The sequence below is a fragment of the Grammomys surdaster genome, unplaced genomic scaffold, assembly GCF_004785775.1.
Source record: "Grammomys surdaster isolate TR1022 unplaced genomic scaffold, NIH_TR_1.0 371, whole genome shotgun sequence".
In the NCBI taxonomy this organism is placed as follows: Eukaryota; Metazoa; Chordata; class Mammalia; order Rodentia; family Muridae; genus Grammomys; species Grammomys surdaster.
Window position 1 is genome coordinate 4545891 of NW_021604790.1, and position 25346 is coordinate 4571236.

Here is a 25346-nt window from a genome sequence, read left to right on the forward strand (position 1 = left end):
AACAAAACAAAAAAAGTAACAAAACAAACGTAAGACTAGGCTGACCTTGAACTAACAGAGATCTACCTGCTTGGACCTCCCAGTAGTAAGATCAAAGATGTGTGTCACCATACCCAGCCAGTCATTTTTGATACCAACCCTAGGAACCCTCCCTCACTCCTTGCCAGTGTTTGAACAGTTCTACTTTCCAAGTTATTTCTTGAATTCCTACCTCTAAACCCTTTATCTCCTTCTTTCCCATCTCACTTAGATGCCTTTAGCCCGTGGCAGTGGCTTTGGTCTATCTCATTATACCTCTCACATGTACTCTCTGAGTCAATCTTAGATGCATCCTGGGGACACATAATCTCAAGCCAAAAGTACTTTTTCACTATTTTATCAAACTCTAAAAGAATGAAATGATATGTATACAGTGCCCAAATTACTAAATGATTTTGTTTTGTTTTGTCGTTTGAGCTAGGATCTTATGCATCCATGGTCAAGGCTGACTTTGAACTCCTTATTTTCCTGCCTCTACTTTCCAGGTGTAGGGGTTTTCATTGCAGGTTACCATGCCAGATTTTTGCATCCAGTTATGCTATTGCATATTAAAATCATTTTTAAAAGTCTTGTTTTCTTTTCTTTTCTTTTTTTTTTTTGGTTTTTCGAGACAGGGTTTCTCTGTGTAGCCCTGGCTGTCCTGGAACTCACTCTGTAGACCAGGCTAGCCTTGAACTCTCGAACTCAGAAATCCACCTGCCTCTGCCTCCCAAGTGCTGGGATTAAAGGTGTGCGCCTTTGGATGAAAAAGTCTTGTTTTCATCCAATACTTATATGAAGCTTTACTTGCAAAAATAATTGATATAGTTTTATCAGGTGATGCATCTATATAAAATGCCTCTTAAAGCAACATCAGGGTTGGTGAAATCGCTCAGGTGGTAAAGATGTTTGCCACCAAGATTCACAGAAACACATATGCACACACAATAAATAAGTAAATGTTAGACAAAACATTGTACAAACGAAAATGCCACCTATTTTATTAAGTAAACTTTTACAGGCACCCAAACTAGTAATGTGGTACATGCCTTTAATCCAAGCCAGGACTACACAGTGAGTCCAAGCCACAAAATAAAGGTTTGCCTTGTAATATGCAAGATTTTTTGTAGAGTCAAATACAAAGTAATAGTTTCTCTATAAGAGCTGACTTGGAGCCAGGCAGTGGTGGCACACGCCTTTGATCCCAGCACTTGAGAGGCAGAGGCAGATGGATTTCTGAGTTCAAGGCCAGCCTGCCTGGTCTACAGAATGAGTTCCAGGACAGCCAGGGCTACACAGAGAAACCCTGACTCGAAAAAACAAAAACAGACAAACAAACAAAGACAAAAACAAAAAAACCCAAAACCAAACCAAACCAAACAAAAAAAAGAGCTGACTTGGGAAGAGCCTTATATTTAAATCTGTTTGGCACATTCCACTGGTTACTCCATGTAAAAACTTTAAAAGAGGAAGAAAAGTTGAAACAAACAGTTGACCATTATTTATTTCTGCCCACTTTTTCCTATACCTAGAAACACCAGGAACAAAGCAAAGAAAACATTTTCAACACTATTTTTTCCCCAATACATGGAACAAGTACTGTTTTAAAAAACAACTAACTCTTATTTCTTGCCCATTTTCAACAGCAGTCCTGGTCAAGGTTTGATGCTTATTTGTTGTCATTTTTGTTTTTCGTTTTGGGTTTTTTTGAGACAGGGTCTCCAGCAGCCCATGTTGGCCTTGAACTTGCTACATAGCTGAGCATGACCTTGAACTCTGGGTCCTCTTGCCTGCTTGCTATACTATAATTATAACCCCAATTCTTACCTTCCCAGACCCTAAACTTCACCATTACCCTAAAATCTAGTGGACCTATTATGGCGGAAAGGGAGGTAAATTTTACTTTTTAGTCTTAATGATATTAAGTGTGTTATTGCTAACAATAAAGAAACAGGAAACATGCTGGGTCCTAACTAGCATAAACAACATTCTGATTCTCTCATGCTTTTATATAAAAATTAAAATTACTAAATAGTGGTTTACATGCTATCATTACAACTACCATAACATTTTAGAAGTCTTTTTGGTCACAAAATGCAAAAGAATCATTAAGATCAAACTACAATATGAAATAAAAAGAAACATCTGAAAACCTCTTTGTCTGTTTAATTTCATGATAGGCCTCAAAAGGACCTTACAAGGGTCTCTACACTAAGAAATACAGTTGTGGAAGAACTGATACAACAAAGAGACAAGAACAGTTAGTTCAGAAGTTATAATCCTGAGTTACAGTAATTCAAATGCTAATAGCTATCACCATGTAAACAGCTGGAAACAAGGCCAAACTAGGGAAAACAGTATTTTATGCTGAGATGAGAAATTAAGGAAATACTGTACTGAACACATTAGAAGCATTTACTATTTGTTGTCACAGACTTACCTAAGGGAATTCACAATTTCTAAAATCGGTTTGCTTTATAACTTCAAAATAAAGTTCATGGCCTAATGACAGTAATTAATGGAGCCCAATTCTTTCGATCGTGTCAAAGACCATACAGTAGGATGAAAATCTCCCAAACCTGGTCCATCACCAACCACCAACGGACAAAAGGTTCAGTTTCTTCAGATCTGGCAGAGGGGAAAAGGACTTGGCACTGCACCACACACTTAAAAAACCAATAGGGTTTCTTCAATGACAGCAGCACCGTGTACGTCAATGCATACCCTGGTGTAGTTTCTGGAATGGTCGGATATTGAAATGGATGGGAAAGCAATTATTATCTCTAATTTCCTAAGCCCCTTCTAAACCTGCACGATAAAATGCCTCTTGACGCCCAACCGAGGTAATGAAAATCCAGACCTGCCCTTTCGCCCACTCCCCTGCTTGGGTGTTTGCACCGCAGCACTGGGCCTGAGAAGGGGAGTTCCCTTCCCAGGTCGTCATTGTCCGGTGGGAAATCCACTGAACGAGAACTACCGTGGACAAGAAAGTGCTACCCAAACAAAAACTAGTATCAAAAATTAGGTTTATAAGGATTTTACCTTCTTCCCTCGATCATCTCACATAAAACAAAACCAAGAAAATGCCAACAAACTTGCCCCACTAGTGTGGAATCCCACCAGCTCGGTTCAAAAGCGCTTCTGTGCCAGTCCCCGGAGCTCTATCTGAGCCACTGGTCCCCACCGCAGGCAGGGCCCACGACTAACAGGAGGAGGGGGATGGCCAGACGCCAGTACCGAAGGAAAACGAGTGACTCCCTGCTGGCACAGGGGGCGAGAAATAAAGCGGGAACCCGGCTAACCTCGGCTGAGGCCGCGGGTAAGGCCTCGGGACTGACTAGAGACAGGCAGGGCTCGCCGAAAGGGAGGCGGGAGAAGCCGGGCCTAGGCCGCAGCAGGCCGCGAAGTCGCTGTTCGCTTTGCGACCTAGGCATGGCGCCAAGCCTGGGAGCAGGGGCTAGCATTACCTGGACAGGTTCCTGCAGCACCGTCATCCTTGAGGCTCAGACCCACTTTCTGCAGTGCCTCAGGCCCCCCCCGTAGCGGCTCCAGCCCGGCCAGCCCCGGCTCATTTAAACTCACCAGCGACCGTTACCGGGGGATGGGGGAGGCCGAGTGGTTGCCGAGTTTCTCCGAGCGAGACACGGAAATATCCGAAGTGGAGAAAGCGAAACGAGAGCAAGACGGAAAAGCCCGAAAGATGTCGGAAACAGCCGAGGTGAGTCGGCAGAGGAGGAGCCTGTGGCCGGAAATTATCGAGTGCTACCGGAAACTGTTTCGTTGGACCCAATAGGAAGTGTCTCTTCTCAGCCACTCCTTCGCCCAATCAGCCAGCCCAACTGGGCCACGCCCAAAGAGCAACCGGTAGGATGGGCATGGAGGGAGGGATTCCGCAGACCCGCGTTAAATGGCGGAGCTTAGGTCTGGCTTTGCGCCTCCGCCGTGTTGTTTTGTAATGCACGGTAGATCCAGCGAAGGGTAAAATACTAGTTTGGGGCTGAATTTAATAAAGTCTTTTGAGTTTAGATCATTATCTCCTCTTGGACTTCCTACTCAGGTCTCTAGGAACTTCTAGGAACGTTTGGAACAGTGCCCTTCCCCAAATACACAGGATTCCCGTAGTCAAAGAGATTATGGTCTGTTTTCAAAGAAAAACGACTAGACTGTGTGCTTGTCTAGGAGGCGTGAAGCTGCAAGGTGGATCGCCAGTACCACCTAAATTTGGCATGTGTTGACCTTACACGCCTGCCTTGGCTGGTGGACGCAGAAGGATCTAGAGTACAGGATAATTAACAACTGGATAGCAAGTTCGAGGTAAGCCTAGGCTACATGACACCCTGGCTTATAAAAGAGAAAAAGAAAAAGTCAGTGTAACTGAGAGCTATATTAAGTGCTGCTGCCTGTTGTAGGTGATGTAAAACTTCAACTTCAGAGACGAGGGGAATAAATAGAGATTAAAATGATGGATGTAGCTGTTGACACAAACGGGGTTGGGCTTTCTGCTTTTTTGTCACATCCTCAGAATAAACCATGAAACTATTAAAAACTATTGCATTTCATGAGACAAGGGAAACTCTTGAAAATTAAGTTTCTGTTTGGGCTGCTCTAAGCTAGTCGTGAAACTGGAAATCTCCTTTTCCCCCCTTGATGCTGAGGATTGAACCTCTCAAGTCTGTGCGTGCTAAGCAAGTGATCTACCATGGAAATGTATCTCCTCTCTTGTTACTCTTTTTGTTTTTACAGTTTTGGAAACACAGTCTCACCTACCTTGCCCAGGCTGTCTTTGAGCTTTTAAATCCTGCCTTAGCCTCTCAGACTACTGCTGGTGCCAGGCTTAGGTCTGGAATCATTCTGTCTCAATTCCCCGCCCATTCCTCATTTCCACCAAGTTAGCATGGACCCCTTTCGTCTTTTGGTTGATGCTGGAGGGAATTCATTTCATGGTTGCCATCATCTTCTTCCTTTCCTTCTGATCTTTATCCTTTTCCAACAGCCATCCCTAGATACTGCCTACATACTCGTAGCCCCATGAAGGACAGATGCTTAGGTAATTTTAAGCTGCGCCATGCCCTGTTCTTTTAGTAGGATTGTTGCTGGGTGAATTAGAGTGGGAACAAACATCTGTGCTGACCTGTGTAACAGTTTCTAGCTATTTAAAGTTCAGTTTAAATCAAATGAAATTCTTCAGATTGTCTCATCACATTCCAAAGACACATGTGGCAAGAGATGACCATGGTAGAGAGTCACACAGACACAGAGTGTCTACCCCTAGTTCCTGCACGTAGCTGGGCCTCTCTGTTCTCCACAAAACCTTTCTCCTCACACAATGGTTGCTCATTAGGTAGTAGCGTATCCTAGCTTTACTTGGTGGCTGTCAAGTAAGATCGTGACAATAAAAGCTGCGAGGCCCCTTTCAAGCCTAGGTCTATAACTCAAACCCCTTGTTTCTTAATGATTGGTTTAAGACACAGGACCAGCCTGGATTCCCTAGGAGGAAAATATGCTCCATCTCTTGATGAGGGAGTGGTGAGGTGACCCTGTAAATGATCTGTGCTATGAGAGAAGTTGCTGGGTCATCTTTGATTTCTTATTCCAACACCCTTGAACTGGAGATCAGACCCCTTAGCTTTGCAAATGCTAGACAAGCACTACCACTGAGGTACACCCTCAGCTCTGGCCATCCTTGGAATTGGTCTGCCATGTCAGGTATGAGATGAGAGAGTGTGTTAGTAGGAATGGGAAGAAAAGGATGGATGAGAGGTGATATACTCAAAATTTGACCCTGTGAGCTAAACAGAACTGTAAATACAGTCTGATAATTTAGAATGCAGTGGGACGATACATGAGTCATCTTCCATGTTGCTCTGACAGGGTAACCGATGAACCATCTTAATAAAAGGGGTTGCTGGGGGTGGTGTCACACACCTTTCATCCGAGTACTTGGGAGACACAGGTGGATCTTTGTGAGTTTGAAGCCAGCCTGGTCTACATAGTGAGACCCAGGCCAGCCAGGTACCCTGTCTCACAAAAGAGAGAGGGTTCATTTTGGCTCACATTTGAGTGTACAGTCTGTTCAAGTGGGGAAGGCATGCAAAAAAGAGCTTGAGGTGACTGGTCACAATGCACCTGCAGTGAGGAGGCGGAGAGAGGGAGGCTGCTGCTCAGTCTTTATTCAGTTTGGGACCCCACCCCACAGAGCCTTGCAGCCCACTTGTAGGGTGGTCTTTTCACATCAGTGAGCCCAATCTGGAAACTCCCTCCAAGACATTCCCAGAGGCTCTTTTCTGTGGTTGGTCACTTAAATTCTGTCATCTTGACTTCACTGATTATTATTTGGAAACCTTTATTGAAACAATCCAAAACTGTGTTAAAGCAATCCAAAGCTGTGCTTGCTTTCTGTAGCAACCACAAAACATGATCAATGCTGAATTTGTGGTTATTGTATACACTGAACTCTTTGATTACTTAGGGTGTGTCAACTCAAGTCTCGACTTGTTCAATGGAGTTTTGTAAACCTAAAGTGGGTTTACCAGAGGGCAGTCTTTGGTCTTTGATGTCACTGTGGATTTTGAGCTTAGAATCTAATTTTCCCAAAACCCCTACCCCATAGAAAAGGACGTTTCAAGCTAGAGAGCTAGTTCAGTCTGTAAGTGCCTTACAAGCAGGAGGGATTGCTTTCAATCTGTAGAACTCATGGGGGAAAAAGCCATATGTAGTGGCACACAACTGCAATCTCAGAGCTGAGGTAGTAGAGATAGGCATATCCCTGGGACTCACTGGTCAGCCAGCTAAGTCTACTTGGCAAACTCCAAGCCAATGTGAAACTCTGTGCCAAAAACCAAGGTAGAACTAGGCATGGTGGTACATGCCTTTAATCCTAGCACCTGGGAGCCAGAGGCAGGCAGATCTCTGTGAGTTCCAGGTCAGCTGGTTCTACAGAGCCCAGGTGCTGCAACAAAAGCAACAAAAACAAAAACACAAGTCCCCCAAACAAACAAAAAGAACCAACAAGGAGGATGGGACTTGGAAATGACACTGGTGATCTCCACAGATGTGCGTGTGTAGACACACACACAGCCTCTCTTCTGATTACTGCTCACCAGGTTAATAATCTGTTACAATGTTTTTTTTTACTGAGCCATGGCAAGCCCACATTATTTGAAGTACTCTGGTGAGCACTTTTCCTTTGGGTTGTGAGTCTAGCCTTAAATGGCTGAGCCATCTCTTCAGCCTGTCCATTTGATCTTAGCCAAAAGACAGGGAAGCAATTCTCTTCAGCCCATCCAATGAACTCTTTTAGAATGTTTTACTTATTTCTGTTCCGTAGTGTGGTGGATAGTTTTTGTCAACTGAACACAAACTATAGCTACCTGAGAAGGGAGAGCCTCAGTTTGAGAATTGTCTCCCTCAGACTGGTTTTCGGCAAATCTGTAGGACATATTCTTGATTGCTGATTGATATGGGAGGGCCCAGCCCACGGTGGGCAGTGCTAACCCTAGGCAAGTACACCTGGGTTGTATAAGAAAAATAGCTGAGTGAGGCCTGGAGGAGCAAGCCAGTAACCAGTGTTCCTCTGTGGTCTCTGCTTCAGTTCCTGCCTTGAGGTCTCTGCTGTAATTTCCCTCAGTGATGGACAGTTACCTGAAAGTGTAAGATGAAATAAGACCCCTCCACTCCAAGTAGTTGCTTTTGGTCATGCTGTTTGTCACAGCAACAGAAACCAAACTAGAACACTGGTTGACCTATTCACCATCTTGTAACTATTTTGGTACCCTGCTGCTATCTCATATGCTTATCTAGTAAGCAGAGTTAGGTAACAGTAAACATTAGCTCCCAAGTATAGATTATTTGTTTTCAAGTTTTTATTATTATTTTAAAATGTATGTATATATATATATATATATATGCATATTTTTGTATGAGTTTATGCTACATGTTTGTGTGTCTGTGTGCCTGTGTGTGCCCGTGTGCCCAAAGAGGCTAAAAATGGGCAACATCAGATCTCCTGGAACTGGAGTTACATGTAATTAATTGTGAGCTGCCTGCCGTTGATGCTGAGAACTGAACTATGGAAGTCAAAGAACAGAGTCAGTTCCTGTTTGCTTCTCATCTCCCACGATGGCTTCCAGCCATCACATCCAGCCTTTCACATGGCTTCCAGGGACCAGGCTAAGGTTTTCAGGCATGTACAGCAAGCTCTTACTTACTGAAGCATATCACCAGGCTCCCTAGGCACTATTCTTAGAGACAGGGTCTCATGTAGCCCAGGTTAGGCCCACACTCACCATACAGCTGAGGCTGACTTTGAACTTTTGACCCTTCTGCTGCCACCTCGTCGATCGCTGGGATTATAAGGGTGTAGCACACACCCAGTTTATGCAGTGCTGGAGATAGAACCCAGAGCATCCTGCATGCTAAGCAGACACTCTATCAACTGAGCTACACCCATGACCCAACTTATTTCTTTTCCTTGGCCTGAATCTTAATATACTTAACATTCAGTTAAGTTTGAAGGCCTGAACTTTTGTCAGAAAGCCAGTTGTAGGAGCTGGGCTATAGCTTAGTTGGTAGAGTGATGCCCTGGGGTCAATCCCCAGCACCACGTAAACTGGGTGTGGTGGTACATGCCTGTAATCCCAACACTTGAGATCTGGAGACAGGAGATCAAAAGTTCAAGGTTATCACTGGCTACCTAGCAAATTAGAGGCCAACCTGAGCTACCTGAGACCCTGTATCAAAAAGCCAACACAATAGTACTACCAAAGGTCAGATTCTCAGGAAACAGCTTAGAGGATACCCAGCAAGTGTGTTCTTTTTCTGACTCCCTCACTTCCTGTCTGTAGCTGACATCTTGTTCCTGTGGTGTAAGGCTTTACACCGTTTTTTATCTTACTTGACCTCACAGCTTTTCCCACCCCACCACATTTCCTCCTTTGACTTAGTCACTTTGTACTCTGTGGCTTTGATAACACAACCCCTTGCTGGCTATCCCTCCAACCCCCACAGCTCTGTTTGTTTATCTGTTGTTTGTTTTCATCAACCTCCCTTGCAGTACTCTGCCACCCCTTTGACATTTGAGGCCATCAGGGTCCTGCCTTAGCTTTTCTCTCACCCTGTGTATTCTTCCTAGGCCTATTCTGGTGGCTTCCGTTTCTTACCTACAAATCATTAAATGAAATGGTATCTGTGGTCAACCACTCATTAGAACACCAGGCTCAAAGAGAGCCAGTCAGACATTTCTCTTAGAATGTTTCACAAGCACTTTATTCGGGATGGGATGTGCACACCATCCTTGAAATGTTTCCTAACCCAACTCAAGACGTCACTGACCTTTACATTGTTCAGTCGTACTGCTGATGTTGCTGTGGGCAAGCACAGCTCCACATTGCTGTCAGTGCTCCCTGAGGAGTCTCCCTCAGTGGGCTGGGGCTTCTACTCAGCGGAGGCCAGGATTCTTGGTTAACTCTGCAGAAAAGAGTTTCAGGGCAGGTCATAGTAATGTGAAGCCGTGGAGTCTATTGATTGGAGGCAGGATGTATACACTCAAGGGGAGCGGAGCGTGGGCGTTAGCAGAGCAGCACATCTAAGTGTCTAGCATCATCTATGTAAGTGATCTGGGACTTTTGGGTTGCCTTTTTTTTTTTTTTTCCCTCCGAGACAGGGTTTCTCTGTGTAGCCCTGGCTGTCCTGGAACCCACTCTGTAGACCAGGCTGTCCTGGAACTCAGAAATCCACCTGCCTCTGCCTCCCAAGTGCTGGGACTAAAGGCGTGCGCCACCACTGCCCGGCTTGAGTTGCCTTGTTTTAAGGAGGTAATCTATATCTGAAGGAGGAGGAAAACCATGTTGATCTACTTATTTTCATGGCAAAAAAAAATTGGGACTGGGGACTCATTAATAGCTTGGCCTTGAATTCATGGGAATCCTGGTACGTCAGCAGAGCTAGACTCACTGATACTAGATTGGACAAAGAACACTACACTATGAAAACATAGCAAGACAGTGTGTGGGTCCAGGGGAGTTAGTAATGCAAGATTGACAGGGAGGTAAGGGCTAGCTGGGTGGTACGCTGGTTAGCTTTTGTGAACTTGACCCTAACTGGGGTCATCTGGGCATCTGGAATCTCATAAAGAAAATGTCTCCATCACATTCGTTGTCTTACAGACAAGCCTATGGGGCATTCTCCTGATTCATGATTTAAGTGAGCGGTCCCCACCCATTGTGATTAATGCTACCCTTGGGCAGATCATCCTGCATTGTTTAAAAAGGCAGGCTGAGTGAGCTATGAGGAGAAAACCAGTGAGCAGCATTCCTCCTTGGTCTGTGATTCAATTCCTCTCTCCAGGTTCCTGCCCTGACTGAGGTCCTTTCTTGGCTTCCCTCAGTGATGGACTGTGATCTGTAAGCCAAGTAGCCATATTGTTATGCATCTTATGTTTGCCTGGTGCCCATGCTCATGAAGGGCAGAAGGAGATGCTGAAGCCTCTGGGACTAGAGTTCAAGATGGTTGTGAGCCACAGTGTAGATGCTGGTATTGAACCCAGATCCTCTGGAAGAACAGCCAGTGCTCTGAACCACCAAGCCATTTCTCCAAGAGCCTTGGTTATGACCTTTCTCAGGGCAACAGAAACTAAAGTAGAAAACAGATAATCTTTCTCCTGGAGTGGTGGGGTAGGGGTAGGGGGCTACTTTTTATGTGGGAGTTTCATCACCTGTTTCTAGGAGTGAAAAGGGCCCAAGAGTGAGGCTCAGGGGTAGAGCACTTGAGCCCTGGGTTCCATCCCCAGTACCACAAAAAATCAAAATCAAAAGGAAGGTCAGAGTGCCCTTCTTGCATCTGCTGTTTTTCAAGTGCCTTTCGTTAAAAATAACCAGTGTGTCAAGACAGCATATTTGATTCTCCACACCCCTCCGTCTAGTTACAAATATAACTTCTCATTTCTTTCTGCTTCTAGTCTTCCCTATATCCCAAAATAAGTCTGATCGTCCCTGAGCCCTCCTCCCTACCATAAGGATTTCCTATCTCCCCCACTAGGGAAGTGTCTTCCAAATGCCTTCCTTCCTTTCTAAGGCCCTCCCAGGTCTGGTCCCACCTGTTGGTTCAGCCCTGTTTACTTTTCTCACCTTATAAGTCTCTCCTGTGTAGGACATCTCCATCTGTCACCCTCAGTGGCTTTAAGTGTCTTTTCTTCTCTCCTAGGACCCTCACTGTTTGTTTGTCTGTTTGAGATGGGGATCTCAGGTAGCTCAGGCTAGCCTCCTCTCCTCTCCTCTCCTCTCCTCTCCTCTCCTCTCCTCTCCTCTCCTCTCCTCTCCTCTCCTCTCCTCTCCTCTCCTCTCCTCTTCTTTCCTCCCTGTGCACCAAGAAAAGGTCATACATGGGCACACTAAGAAAGCTGCCAGAAAGACAGCTCTCGAGGGAAGCTGTGTGCTGGCACCTTGACCATGGATGTCTAGATTGCAAAACTGAGAGAACATAAATTTCTACTGCTCTTGCCACACAGTCTGTGGAATTTTATTATAGCAGTCAGATGCAATGACTATTCTATTTAAGTCTTGTGTCTCCCTGTAGAAAGGGCCCAGGCATTCTCTTTGAAAAGCATCAACTGTATAGAAGAAGATTGAAAATATTGATTAAAACAGAATCCTTTCTTCCTAAAATGCTTTCCCTTTATTCTTTTAGCAGTGGGGTTCCATTTGTCTTCTCAGCCTCAATGTCCGTGTGATCCTCAGATCACCCTGTCCTATCTGAATGACTAGCCCCACCCCACCCCCATTCTCTAAAACTGTCCAGGTAAAACTGCCTCCTTTCTCTCTCTGCACTGCTCTCTTAAGTAGCTTCCCTTTCTCCTTTCTTCTTGTCAGACTTGGGCATGTCCTTATTCTGTCAAATCTTTCTCTGATTCATCACTTTGTCTGCCATTCAGACATAACTTTTTTTTTTTTTTTTTTTTTGGTGTTTTTCGAGACAGGGTTTCTCTGTAGCCCTGGCTGTCCTGGAACTAACTCTGTAGACCAGGCTGTCCTCCAACTCAGAAATCCGCCTGCCTCTGCCTCCCAAGTGCTGGGATTAAAGGCGTGCGCCACCACTGCCTGGCTAAAGGTAAAGTTAGTTTGTAGAAGGAAACATCATGTTTGAAAGTGATGTCTGGCTGGGCAGTGGTGGCGTACACCTCTAATCCCAGCACTTGGGAGGCAGAGGCAGGCGGATTTCTGAGTTGGAGGACAGCCTGGTCTACAGAGTTAGTTCCAGGACAGCCAGGGCTACAGAGAAACCCTGTCTCGAAAAACACCAAAAAAAAAAAAAAAAACAAAAAAAACTTTACCCTTATTGTTTGAGTTTAAAGGTGTGTACTAAGGGCCTGTTTTATTCCAGCCAGAGGGATTAAAGGTATGTGGTAAGGATTGAGCCACACCACAACTAGAATCAGGGTTTTTTCCAGTAGATAACACAATCTCAGGGTTCACAGTATGATCAAACATCCTGCAACAGTTTTTTTTTGAGTCAGAGTCTCACTCTGTAGCTCTGGATGCCTTGCTCAATATGTAGACCAGGCTGGCCTTGAACTCAGGGAGATCCCTCTGTCTTTGCCTCCAGGTTCTGGGATTAAATGTGTGTCCCACACTGCTCGGCTTCTCTTCTATTCTAGATACTATTTTGTGTGGGGTGGTGGGCTGTGAGAGGCAGCTGGGTACTTGATCCCACGCAGGCCTTGAACCCCTGATACCCTAAAGGGACAGTAGGTGTTCAGCTTTGCTCCTGGGCCCTGGTTCCTTTCTCTTATCCACAGCCCCTCCCAAAGAAAGGTGGCCTTAGGTCACATAGCACAGGTAGCATAGGTAGAGGGCATGACTACAGGCTGCAGAGCCTCAAGAAATCTTCATATTAATGAGATACCTCAAGAGATCTCCATATTAATGAGACACCTAAAGGCCAGAGGGTATAGCCAATTAAGCATTCCTTCCCAGACCCTCCTCCTTACAAAAGATATTTAACCTCAGGCCAGCCCTGAGAACCCAGGGTACAGCTTCATCCACTTTCTACCATGACAATAAACCTTTTAAAACCGTAGACTTCCTCTCGTTCCAGCCAGGGAGGGCTGCCAACTCAAGCAAGCTAGCCAAGCTAGCCATGACCCAGCCAAGCAAGTCACTTCGACCAAGAGTCTCATCTACCCCAAGGGGCGCCGCCAGAGCTTCTCTCCTTCATCCCTCTCGGCTGCAGGCCAGTCCAGCCTGTATGCCCCCAACACTCCCCCCTGCCCCCCCATCTCAGTCCTTCTGTGGTCTCCCAGTGGCACCTGGGTGCCCAAGGGCTGGGACCAGCTGGTCTCCAGCCAGCCACCTCGGCCCAGAGACCCCCAATGCAAGAGGTCTGCCCCCCCAAACCGCAGACTGGGATCTCCCCAAGCCTGGAGTGGAACTCAGTGGCTTCCCCTAGCCTGGCATATGCTCAGTACCAAATGGAGTGAACTTGATCAAATTTCCATGATTCTGCTCCCTGAGCCGCAGTTCCAGCTGCCTGGGGGACAGACACATGGGATCTATAACTCAGCCCAACAGGACCCACACCCATGCGTGAACTACAGCCCCACAATTTTGAACATTTTTTTCTTTTTTGCATATAAGATCTGAAGGGATTTAGTTTTTTTTTTTTTTTTTTTTTGGTTTGGTTTTTTGAGACAGGGTTTCTCTGTATAGCCCTGGCTTTCCTGGAACTCACTCTGTAGACCAGGCTGGCCTCAAACTCAGAAATCCACCTGCCTCTGCCTCCTAAGTGCTCTGAAGGGATTTAGAATGAAAGCAGTTTTTCCCTCTTTACTGCTTGAGAACCAGTTTCATAGTAGTTACATAGATCAGGAATTGTTATGACCAGATTCCTACATTTGAGGAATCAAGTGGTCATCAGTATCCTCTATCCTATGGAGCCTGAGAGGATAGCTCAGTTGGTAAAATGTTTGCTTCTGAAGCATCAGGACCTTAATTTGATGGTGTGAGTGTTTGTAATCCAAGTGCTGAGAAGGCAGAGGCAGACAGAACCTGGGGCTCACCAGCCAGCCAGTCTGGCCTATGCAGTCAGCTCTAGGCTACTGGTGGGTTCTTTTTTTTGTTTTGTTGTGTTTTGTTTTGTTTTTGTTGTTGTTGTTGTTTTTTCCCAGAAATCCAAAGTCTCTAGGCTAGAGAAATGGTTCAGCCAATTTCCAGTACCCACATGGCAGTTCACAACTGTCTAATGCTATCTTCTGGTGTGCAGATGTATATACAGACAAAATACCCATGTACATAATAAAAAACATAAACAAAAATTCAAAGTAGATAACTCCTGGGGAATGAAGCTCAAGGTTGACCTGTGGCCTCTATACGCATGCACATGCACATACATGCACACACACAAATTCACATTCTTGACACACAGAGTCTGCTTTTCACCCTAGAAGGCACCGAGGCTAGACTTAACACAGAAATGAGCCAGAATTTATATGACCATGCCAGATGTCGCCTTTGTATTTAAGTAGATTCAGAATCATATGATTCTCTGGATTATGGGGGGAAAATGAGCCATACATAGGCTTGAAAGACACAGCCTTTCTTGGGAAGCCAAGGTCCTGAAGGAGAGTGGGAGGAACATAAAAACCCTGTGAAGGAGTGTGGGCTGTGGGGGCCATGGTTGGTGCTAGAAACAGATGAGTAGAACCTGGTGTGGTGATGCATGCCCAGCCCTGAGAGGCTGAGGCAGGAGGGAGGATCAGGGCTTCCAGGCCATCCTCTGCTGTGCCGCAGTTAGCTCAAGCCCAGCTGCATGACACTGCCTCAAAAAGACAAACAAAAAACAAGGCAGAAGGAAAGATCTTGCAATGATGTCATCTCCGGTGACTATGATTTATTTTTCATACGAGGATAAATAACACAAAAAGTTAAAAAAATCAAGTCAAATCAAGGTAGTGCCTGGTATGGGGATGGTCCAAAACTTCGTCCTGAGTGAGGTGAACTACGATGTGTGCCCCTTGACCCAAGGTTTGCGTGGCAAATGCACAGCTAAAGTATGAGATGAGGATAGCTGGGCCATGGGCTGGACCAGCAGCTAACAGGACTTGCTGCTCTTACCCGGGTTCGATTCTCTCAGCACACACACACATGGCCACTCACAACTGCCTTTAACAGTTCCAGGGTATTCAATGCCCTCCTAGAACACCAGGTATACAAATACACATAAGCAAAAACCATCCATACCCATGAAATGAAAATCTTTAAGAATGGCAGGGATTGGAAGTAAGCTAGTTTGCTTGTCTGAAGTGAAGCCTTGTAAGCTTGTTTAAAAATTATGGTGTGGGGGACAGTTGTTGAAAGTTTAAGCTCCAGACTGATGACTCCAAAACAGACTCAGGGTGGTGGTGACTGACTTGGAAAATGAGCTCAGGAGAAAGGAATTCAAGGGAGATTACGTTAGCAGCTGAGGATTATGTGAGCTGGAGAAAGCCCAGTGGCTAGAAATGCCACAAAGACATAACCAGGGAGTCTAGGCCATTCTGAATTCCCATTTTCCTAACATCCTAGCCAGTTTAATCTGGAAAAACAGATTGGGAATCAAAACAATTGTGCATTATAAATTTAAAGAGAATATATATTAGATATTCTATGTATATTTAAAAGGAATGTGTGTGTGTTAATGAAAAGTATTGAAAAAGATTCTGAAAGCATCCAAGATCTAACCAGAAGGCTGTTTGGTGTGTATAGACTTAGAAGCAAATATCTAAATTGAATTATCTCACTGGCTAGCATCTTTTTTCTCTCCCTCAGACAGGGTCCATATACCTGCCTGGTGAGTAGATGAAAGTTCTGTATCATTTGCACATCCATGGTGAGTGCTTCTCTGTTCACAGCAGCTAGGAACCGGAGTCAGCCCAGATGTCCATCAACCGATGAACATGTGATACATTACCCAGTGGAATTTTGTTCAGCTCTAAAGAAAAATGAAATTGTGAACTTTTCAGGAAAATGGATGGAACTGTAAACATATATTGAATGAGGTAACCCAGGCTTAACAACAGATGAGGCATCCTAGCTTCAAAATTTGGGATTGATATGTTTGAGTTGGAGTTTCTGTAGAGGCCAGGAAGCTAGAAAGGGGTTGTGGGCGGGGCTTACAGGAGGAGAATAGTAGAGAATGTGTGATACAAAAGTAGGGAAGGGAATATTGAAGGATTAAGGGGGGATGGGAGTTGGAAATATTGAAGGTAGAAGGACTAAGGGGGGATGGGAGTTGGAAATAGCAGAGAAGACAGAGCAGAGGGAGGATTAAAACCTAAGAATGCATGAAAAAAGTCACATGGAAGTCTACTGTTGAAAAGTCGTTTTTTATTCTCCTGTTTCAATTGTCATTTCAGAGGCTTACCACCTCCGTCTGTTTCCAGCCTCCATACAATCTAATCTAGGCCTAGCATGCTTTCAGTCTCTGAGGCTGACTGCTGAGGAAGCTCACCTTTGCTACCTTTTCCTGCTCTTGCAACTCAGCTGTTCTGACTCAAACTCCTCTCGAAGCTGACTGATTCAATCTGACCTCTACACCTCTCTCTCTCTCTCTCTCTCTCTCTCTCTCTCTCTCTCTCTCTCTCTCTCTCTCTCTCTCTCTCTCGCACTGGTCTTCTTCCCAAACTAACTCTAGTAATCTTTTCTCATCTTCCGATTCCTTCTTGTTCTCTTGCTCGTTCTGTCTTTCCCTGAGTCTAGCTTGTTCTCTTCGATCTGTCTCTGTAAAGCTCTCCCGGTAACACTGCCTCCTCCTCCCTGTGTGCTGCCCCGCTCTCCCTCTCAGCTCTACTGCACTGCTCTCTCCACTGGCTCTACTGCATTCCTGTACTGCACTCCTCCTGTGCCGTCTGTCTCTCCCTTAAGTAGCTTCCCTTTCCTCTCTCTTCTGGTGAGAGTTGGGCATATCCTAGTCAGTCAGATCTTTAATTCATCATTTTGTCTGCCATTCAATTAGACAGCACTTTCAAACATGAGTGCTTCCTTCTACAAACTAATTTTACCTTCACTGTTTGGGATTTAAGAGCATGTCTATCTTCCAGCTAGAGGGATTAAAGGTGTGTGCTAAGGGTCGACCATACCCTAACTAGACACAGGTTCCAATATCCTGCAACATATTACCTTGTAAGATAATTTTAAGAAATTTAAAACATCTGTATCATCTAGGTGTTCTCAACTTCTTAAATCGGTGACCCTTTAATACAGCTGCTCATGTCGTGACCTCAACCATAACATTATTTTTGTTGCTACCTTATAACTATATTTTTGCTACTCTCGTGAACTGTAATGTAATTATCTGTGTTTTCTGGTGGTTTCAGGTGATCCCTGTGAAAGAATCCTTTGACTCCAGAGGGGTCAAGACCCACAGATTGAGAACCACTGATCTAGAGCACTTTCATTAGATAGACCCTCTGCTTCTTCTTTTGGTAGTTAGGTTCTAGGCACTTTCATTTAGTTCTGGATAAACAGCCAAACAATGGAGTATAAACACAGACACAACTGTATTCTCTTCCCACTTCTAGATAGTCTCATTTAGCCCAGGATAGCCTTGAGCTACATTTATAATTGAGGCTGGTGTTGAACTCCTGATCTTTCTGCCTCAACCTCCCAAGTGTTAGGATTACAAGTGCCTACCATTCCACTCATCTTGATGTTCAAGTCTTTAGTATTTGCCACGGTTGGCTTGAATAGACATTGTTATTTTCCTAGTGTTACAGATGTGCTGTTTGGAACCCAGGCGCAGTGGGTGGACAAAGCCTGTAATCTCAGCACTTGGGGAGATGGAGACAGGAGGATCAGGGATTCATGGTCATCCTCCGCTACAAAGACAGTTTGATGCCAGCCAGAGCTACACTACACATTGTCTTTTAAAAAGTAAAACCCAGATGGCTTAGTGAGAGTGCTTTCTCTGTAAGCCTGAGGACTTGACCTTGACTCTCCAGCACCCACACAAGAAGCTAAACTTGGCTGTGCATGCCTGTAACTGCAGCATCAAGCAGCGGAGACAGGCAGATCCCAAGAGTTCACTGGCCAGTCAGTCTAGTCAAAATGAGCAGCTTCTGGTTCAGTGATGAACCCTATCTCCAGGCAAGAAGGCAGAGAGTGACAGAAGACACCTGCCATCATGTTCTGGCCTCTGCATGCACTCACATACATGCACATACACACACACACACACACATACACAGAGAGAGAGAGGGAGAGGGAGAGGGAGAGGGAGAGGGAGAGGGAGAGGGAGAGAGAGGAACACACAGAGACAGAGATAGAGAGATAGAAAATAAAACCAGAATAGAACAAAAATGCCCTCACAAATGTATAATTTGAATCATTGTGGATGAGATAGATTTAAAATATACACCATTTCTAGTATCTATGGGATTGGTTCACAGGTTCTAAGAACCCAGGGTGGGTACCAATATCTGCTGAAGTCCTAGTCTTTTATACAAAGAGGCATAAATGGTGTAGTCTTTTTATATAACGTAGGTATATACTCCATTATACTTTCAATCATCTCTGCACTATTTAGACTACTTAGAGGCTGGGAAGTGGTGGCGCACGCCTTTAATCCCAGCACTTGGGAGGCAGAGACAGGCAGATTTCTGAGTTTGAGGCCAGCCTGGTCTACAGAGTGAGTTCCAGGACAGCCAGGGCTGTACAGAGAAACCCTGTCTCAAAAAACCAAAAAAAAAAAAAAAAAAAAAAGTTCGTATGTGTTCAGCCACAGTTGATCTTTGTTGTTTGAGAAAGGGTCTCCTCATGTAGTCTAGGCCTCTAGCTTTTGGAGATCCTCTGTGGTTAGATTTCATGAAATTCATAATTGGAAAAGTAGGTCCACCTGCCTAAGTTCTCCCAGGAACATTTAGGTCTTGTGATAACTGAATCAAATGCTAAAATGTACACAGGAATTGGCAATCCACCTCACTCGTTTTGGAAAGACTGAGTCTTATTTGAAGTACATCACTTTCAACAGTATACCCATCCAAGGTTGATCCTGAGTTCAAGGCCAGCCTGGATTACATGGTAAAACCTTGTTTCAAAAATCAGTCAAAGGAAAGCCATCTAGGTCTACGTTAAGAAACCAATTCTTGCCGGGCGTTGGTGGCGCACGCCTTTAATCCCAGCACTTGGGAGGCAGAGGCAGGCGGATTTCTGAGTTCGAGGCCAGCCTGGTCTACAGAGTGAGTTCCAGGACAGCCAGGGCTATACAGAGAAACCTTGTCTCAAAAAACCAAAAAAAAAAAAAAAAAAAAAAAGAAACCAATTCTTGAGTTAACTCAATATTAACATGTAATTCATTGGAAAAACTCTGAAAAGAATTTGAAAAGCTCATCAATAATCTAATAAAACATTTTATGTTTTTTAACCCTCTTGACGTATACGTGTGTGAGTTCCATGAAGGTTACATGTCTGGTGCATTTGGGGCATCTGGACATTCTTAAAACTGTCCTTTTCCAATGGAAACACTTAAACAAATATGCACTGCTCAGGTGGGCGCCGTGAAGTGGGCTCCCTCATGTTTTTGGATCCTATTTCCTTTAAGCACAAACATCCCATTCACCAACGCAAAGCTATTGACTCTTTTTACAGTCCATTGGGAGGACGTGGTCTGTTAGGCCAGAGAAGCTTCCTCAAGAGCTAGTTGAGTACATTACAACTCTGGGCCCCCTTCCTCTCCCTCTCCTCCCTTTCCTATCCCTGCCTTCCTCCCTTCCTTCCTCCTCTCCCTTCCTCTTTTCCCTCCTTCCTTCCTCCCTCCTTTTCCTTCTCCCTTCATAACGCGCATAACCTTGCCATCATCTCTCACTGGATGACGGTCAGCTGGGAAGTCGCAGTGAGTCTCCCGTGTCTCCAGTGAGATTATGCACTACTGAGGACCTCTTACGTCATGCAGATGTTATGAAACATCACATGTGATATGAAAGTTCGGGTTACATCACGAGTTCCAGTGTCAAAGCCACACATGCCTAATACGTATATGTCATCTGAGTCTGAAACAGTGAAGACACTCGATGTTGTCCCACGAACGGTTTAGCTGGAATGTCTGTTTTCTTCTGATATTCTCTCGGAACAGACTTCTCCAACCAAGGTCTCACCAGTTACTACAACGAACACCTCAGCAGCTGTGTTTGTCGTCTGAGCCCCGGATCATTGGAAGAAAGGAATCAGTTTCACCTGCTGGAATTTGATTAATAGTCATTAAAGCCTGTTTTAAGGTCATGCCCAGACTTGGGACATGGTACTAGTTCATCTGAAAAAGCAATGAATCATTTTTTGTTCACGTGACTACCGCGCATTCTACCAGAGCAACTGCGCCAGCCTCACATGTACTCAGAACTCTGGTTCACAGAGGCTCTGCAGTCAATAGCCGGAGACGCTTTCCAGCTGGCTTAGTCTTAAACGTTTTTTACAGAAAGCCTCCAATACTTTTACAATTTATCCATCAAGGACACCACAGTTTTATTCTGAGTCCAAGACCTGTTTTACTAGTTTTTGATGTAATTAAAACACGAAATAGATATGTATGAGGTCTTAAAAAAAAGATTTCATTGTGTGTGTTTTCATGCGCAGAAGTGCTCGCACGCATGCGCATGACGGGCTGGTGGGGGGGACGCATGTTATCATTCCTTAGGCACCGTTCAACTTCTTAAATTAGTTAGTTAGTTAGTTAGTTAGTTAGTTAGTTAGTTAGTTAGTTAGTTAGTTAGTTTATGAGACAAAAGCTCTAATTACTGGCCTGGAATTCACCATGTGTGTAGACTTGGCTGGCCGGCCAGTGAGCCCCTGGGGTCCGCCCATCCCCACCTCGCAGCCCTGGGACTACAAGCATGTTACCCCACCCTGAGCTTTCTTTGCTCTGTGTATCACATGCTAAAGATATTTCAGAACTTCCTGGTTCAAGCACCAATTTAGCTCTCATCGCTTCCAGATTCCTCAGTAATGCTGTCTCGGGAGTTCCTTCTTGCAAAGCGTTCCCCGCGTCTTCAGACTTGCCGTGATTAGTTGGATGTGGCTAAGTAGCCCATTTTTCTCTATTAGGCCAATGACTTCCAGCTCATCTTTGCATTTCCATTTTTCTACAGCTTCCAGACACTTTAATAATTTTTCAGTCTCCACAGAAAGCACTCACTCTTTATATAGATTTTGTGGACTTCTTTCCAGTCTTTTGGTCAACAGTGGTTAAGTCTCACTAGAGAGTTAAAATGTGGACAGTCTTAACAGATCGTTGTGAGAACTTCCATTTCTTAGTTTTTATTTTATAACTGCTAGAGCAAAGACAATACCAACATTTTCTTTTCTTTGTGCGGCTGTGTGTGTGTGTTTGCACCTGTGTGTTTGGAGGTCAGAGAACAGCTCTGTGGACTCAGTTCTATCCCCTTTCCTATCCTTGCCCGCTCTATCTGGGGTACACAGAAATAGCTTTCCTGCAAAGTATGAGGACCAGAATTGGCTCCTCAGCGCTCATGTGAAAGCCAGGTGTGATGGCATGTGCTTATAACTCAAGTGCTGGGATGTGGGGGCAGAGACAAGAGGATTCTGGCATCTTACTGGATCTCCAGTTTAGCCAAAATGACAAGCTCCAGGTTTGATGAGAGATACCCTTACTCCCAGCACTTAGGAGTCAGAGGAAGGCAGATTTATGTGAGTTCAAGGCCAGCCCTGTCTACAGCACAAGCTCCAGGACATCCAGGGTTACAAAGAGAAACCTTGTCTTGAGAAACAAAACCAACCAACCAACCAACCAACCAACCAACCAACCAACCAACCAAACTAACTAACAAACATCAACAAGTAAAAGAAAGTGGGGATGGGGCCGGAGAGCTGACTCAGCAATCCTCGTAAAGGACTCAAGGTCAGCTCTCAGTACCAAAATCATCAGGTACCCACAGCTGCTTGCAATGGCCTCCCTGGGCACCAGCACACTTGTGGAACACACAAATTTAGGCACACACACACACACACACACACAAATAAAGTGGAGAGCAATAGAGGAAGAGACTTGATATCAATCTCTGGCTTCTACAGGAACACAAATGTACACACACACACACCCCAATTTCCCAGGAAAAGTCACACAACAGCTAGTTATGTCATTTTTCACAACCCTCCTTTGAAGTTCTATCAACGGCTCTGTTTCCAGGGGAGGAAAACGGCGGCATAAAGAACTTAACTGGTGCTGGGCAATGGTGGATCACACCTTTAATCTCAGCAGCTGGGAAGCAGAAGTAGGTACTGTTAGTTCCAGGATTGCCTGGTCTACAGTGCAAAATTCAGGGCATCCAGGGCCACACAGAGAAACCCTGTCTCAAAACAGGAGCAGCAGCAGCAGCAGCAGCAGCAGCAGCAGCAGCAGCAGCAGCAACAGCAGCAACAGCAACAGCAGCAGCAAAACAACAACAACAACAAGCCCCAAACAAATTAACAGGCTAGCCCACGGCGCCAAGTCAGGGTTCTAACCCAGGTAGTCTGGTTCCTGAGTGGGCTTCAGCCTGTTCTGCCAGCTCCTTTAAGGGCATGGGTTAAAGCGCTGTCGACTGCAGCAGTACCCCATGATAACCAGGTTTCTGAGACACTGATGAGAAAGAAGGAGCGTGGGTGGCAAGGGCAAAGTGTTAGCAGCCAGGACTGCTGTGGGCAGCATTCAATCCTAGGCAGAAGAGGCTAACTATCCCTTTCAGGGCGGGACAGGCCCTGTGCGGTCAGAGGCAATAGACAGAGAGAGGAGTGAGTGCTGATGTGCGGTCCAAATGAGGACTGGCGGCAGTTCTCGGTGCGTTGTCTCTGAGCTGACATCTGACATACACTGGCTGGTGTGAAATTCTATCTTATTTTCAACCCACTGAATTTGAAGTCCTTCCAGCAGGAGCACTTAGGTGGCAGAGTAACTCTGGCTCAGGCACCGCTGGCTGCCCCCATAGAGGTTGAGTCTAGGCTGCCAACGCCCACTCTCCGGGACCTCTTGCTTTTCTTTCTTACAGTGGCCAATGTGCGCTGAAGGGTGAGTCCCTGTGGGAACTTAAAATTCAACATCAGTGATCAGAAAGTGGGATCTCTGGCTCCAGTTACTGGGATCCCTCTCAAAACAGCAAGTTTAGGTAATAAGGTTCATCTCTGTCTCGACTCTTAACTTCATCCATGGCTCCTTCCCAGAAACCACAGCTCTCTTCCAGTTGCTTCAGGAATACCATGCACCCTTTTCCTGTGGTTGCTTAGGAGAGTCAAAAGCATGTAAAGGGCCCTCACCCATCCCTGCCCCATGTTGGGGTGCCCCATAGCCAGAGATCTCAGACAATCTGGCTTTTCTTCTGAGGAGGCAGGCTGTCTGAATCTAGGGACTCAAAACGTGTTATCTGGGCCAAAATACTCTACAAGCTGTTTTCTAAGCTGCCACCCTGCCCCCTTCTATCCCTTTCTGCCTCGTCTGTCCATCTGTCCACACTTGTCTTACACCCATACCTCACGATCCCTTTAGCCACTGGCATCTTATGCTGTCCCTTGGTCCTCTGCGCCTCTCTCTCCTAGCGCTCCTCTGAGGAAACCCGAGAAGCCTGGCTTCCTCTGCCGGGGGAATCCATGGGAAATGATGATCTCTCGCTGGGATGGTTTGCCTACCTCACATGTCATTTCTTACAAGTCTCACAGTCGCTTGAGATGTATCAGAAATGGTCAAAACAGGCTTCAGATATACCATGGTCTACTCCAGAGAGCCCTGCAGACTTTATGTTCTAGTTATCTCTAGATTTCTATTTTTAATATTTATTTGTATCATTTTAAATTATGTGTAGGTGTGTGTATATGTGTTTGGATTATGTGCCATTGAGTGCTGGTACCTAGGGGGCCAGCAGCATTGGATTCCCTGGAGTCGGAGTCATAAACAGTTGTGAGCCTCTTGATGTGAGTTCTGAGAATCAAACTCCAGTCTCTGGAAGAGTAACAACTGCTCTTAACTGTAGAGCCATCTCCCCAGCCCCTCTGGATTATTTATTTATTTACTTATATGGAGCTGGGGATGGAAGTTAGGGCTTTATAAGTGCTAGGCAGGTGCTCTACCCCTGAGCCACATTCCTGCCCAGCCCTCTGTCTTTTGAGGACCACATTATTACATTTCGTTCTAGAAGAACAAGGATGACTGGTGTTTAAACTGGTCAGCAGGTGAGGGTATATTATTCATTAGTAATGCAAAGACTTTACAATAGCTGACCCATTTCTTTGAAAATGATTGTGAGAACCTGAGTATGTAAATCACAGGAAGGAGATGGATGGCTCAGTGGGTAAAGAACCCCCATAGGATGTGATGGTTTGAATGGGAGTGGCCCCCATAGGCTCATATAGCTGAATGCTTAGTCCCCAGGGAGTTGAACTGTTTGAAAGGATTAGAAGGATTAGGAGGTATGGCTTTGTTGGAGGAAGTGTGTCACTCAGGGTGGGCTTTGGGGTTTCAAAAGCCTATGCCAGCCTTACTGTCCCCGCTCCATACTTCTTGTCCTGTGGATCAGAATATAGCACTCAGCTACTGCTCCAGCACCATATCTGCCACCATGCTTCCTGATGTAATGATAATGGATTAAGCCTCTGAAACTATAAGCAAGCCCTCAACTTTTTTTTTTTTTTTAATGAGTTGCCTTGGTTATGGTATTTCTTCAAAAACAGCAATAGAACAGTGGATAAGACACAGGGCAAGGATGAGAATCTGAATTTGGATACTTACCTGCCTCCTCTACCACATCTGTAACCTCAGTCCTGGAGTGTATGATTTGGAGACAGTGAATCTCCAGAGTTCTATGGCAGTGAGCTCCTGGTTCAGGGAGAGACCCTCTCTCAAAAAATAAGGTAGAGAAAGATAGATGAAGACACTAGGCATCGACTTTTGGTTTTCTCAGGTGACACACAAAATGAATGAATGAATGAATTACACACATAGACTCACATATACACACCCACAAGGTATGTGCACTTATACCTTGTATAAGATTACCATGAGTCTGAGGCTGGCATGGGTTACATTGTGAGTTCTAGGCTAACCTAGCCTACATAGTCAGACTCTGTCTCAAAAAAAAAAAAAAGATAAAGAAAAAAATCTACCGAACATTAAATATTGAGAAAATGGCTCAGCATTTAAGAGCACTTGCTGCTCTTACAGTGGACCTGAGATCAGTTCTTAACACCCACGTAAGGCAGCGCATAACTACTTGTAACTCTAGTTCCAGGAGATATAAAGCCCTCTTCTGGTCTCCACAAATGTGCACATACACATAAACACACACACGCACAATTTAAAATAAAACAAATCTTTAATAAGTTTAA

General features: G+C 45.0%; 2 protein-coding genes across 5 annotated transcripts in view; one reads left to right on the forward strand and one right to left on the reverse strand.

Moving 5' to 3' along the window:
• Cdc27 (cell division cycle 27) overlaps positions 1-3743 on the reverse strand; it is a 48634-nt gene extending 44891 nt beyond the window's left edge. For 3 of the 4 annotated variants that reach the window (XM_028780475.1, XM_028780474.1, XM_028780473.1), the window contains exon 1: positions 3486-3743. In XM_028780475.1, coding sequence (XP_028636308.1) covers positions 3486-3512 — 27 coding nt within the window. In that variant the 5' untranslated portion in view covers positions 3513-3743. The remainder of the gene's footprint in view (positions 1-3485) is intronic. The other variant, XM_028780472.1, reaches the window with a different exon arrangement.
• Positions 3744-3796: 53 nt separating this feature from the next.
• Positions 3797-25346, forward strand: part of Myl4 (myosin light chain 4) — a 34559-nt gene continuing 13009 nt past the window's right edge. The window contains exon 1 of the mRNA XM_028780520.1: positions 3797-3882. The gene's annotated coding sequence lies outside the window, so the exon portion shown is untranslated. The remainder of the gene's footprint in view (positions 3883-25346) is intronic.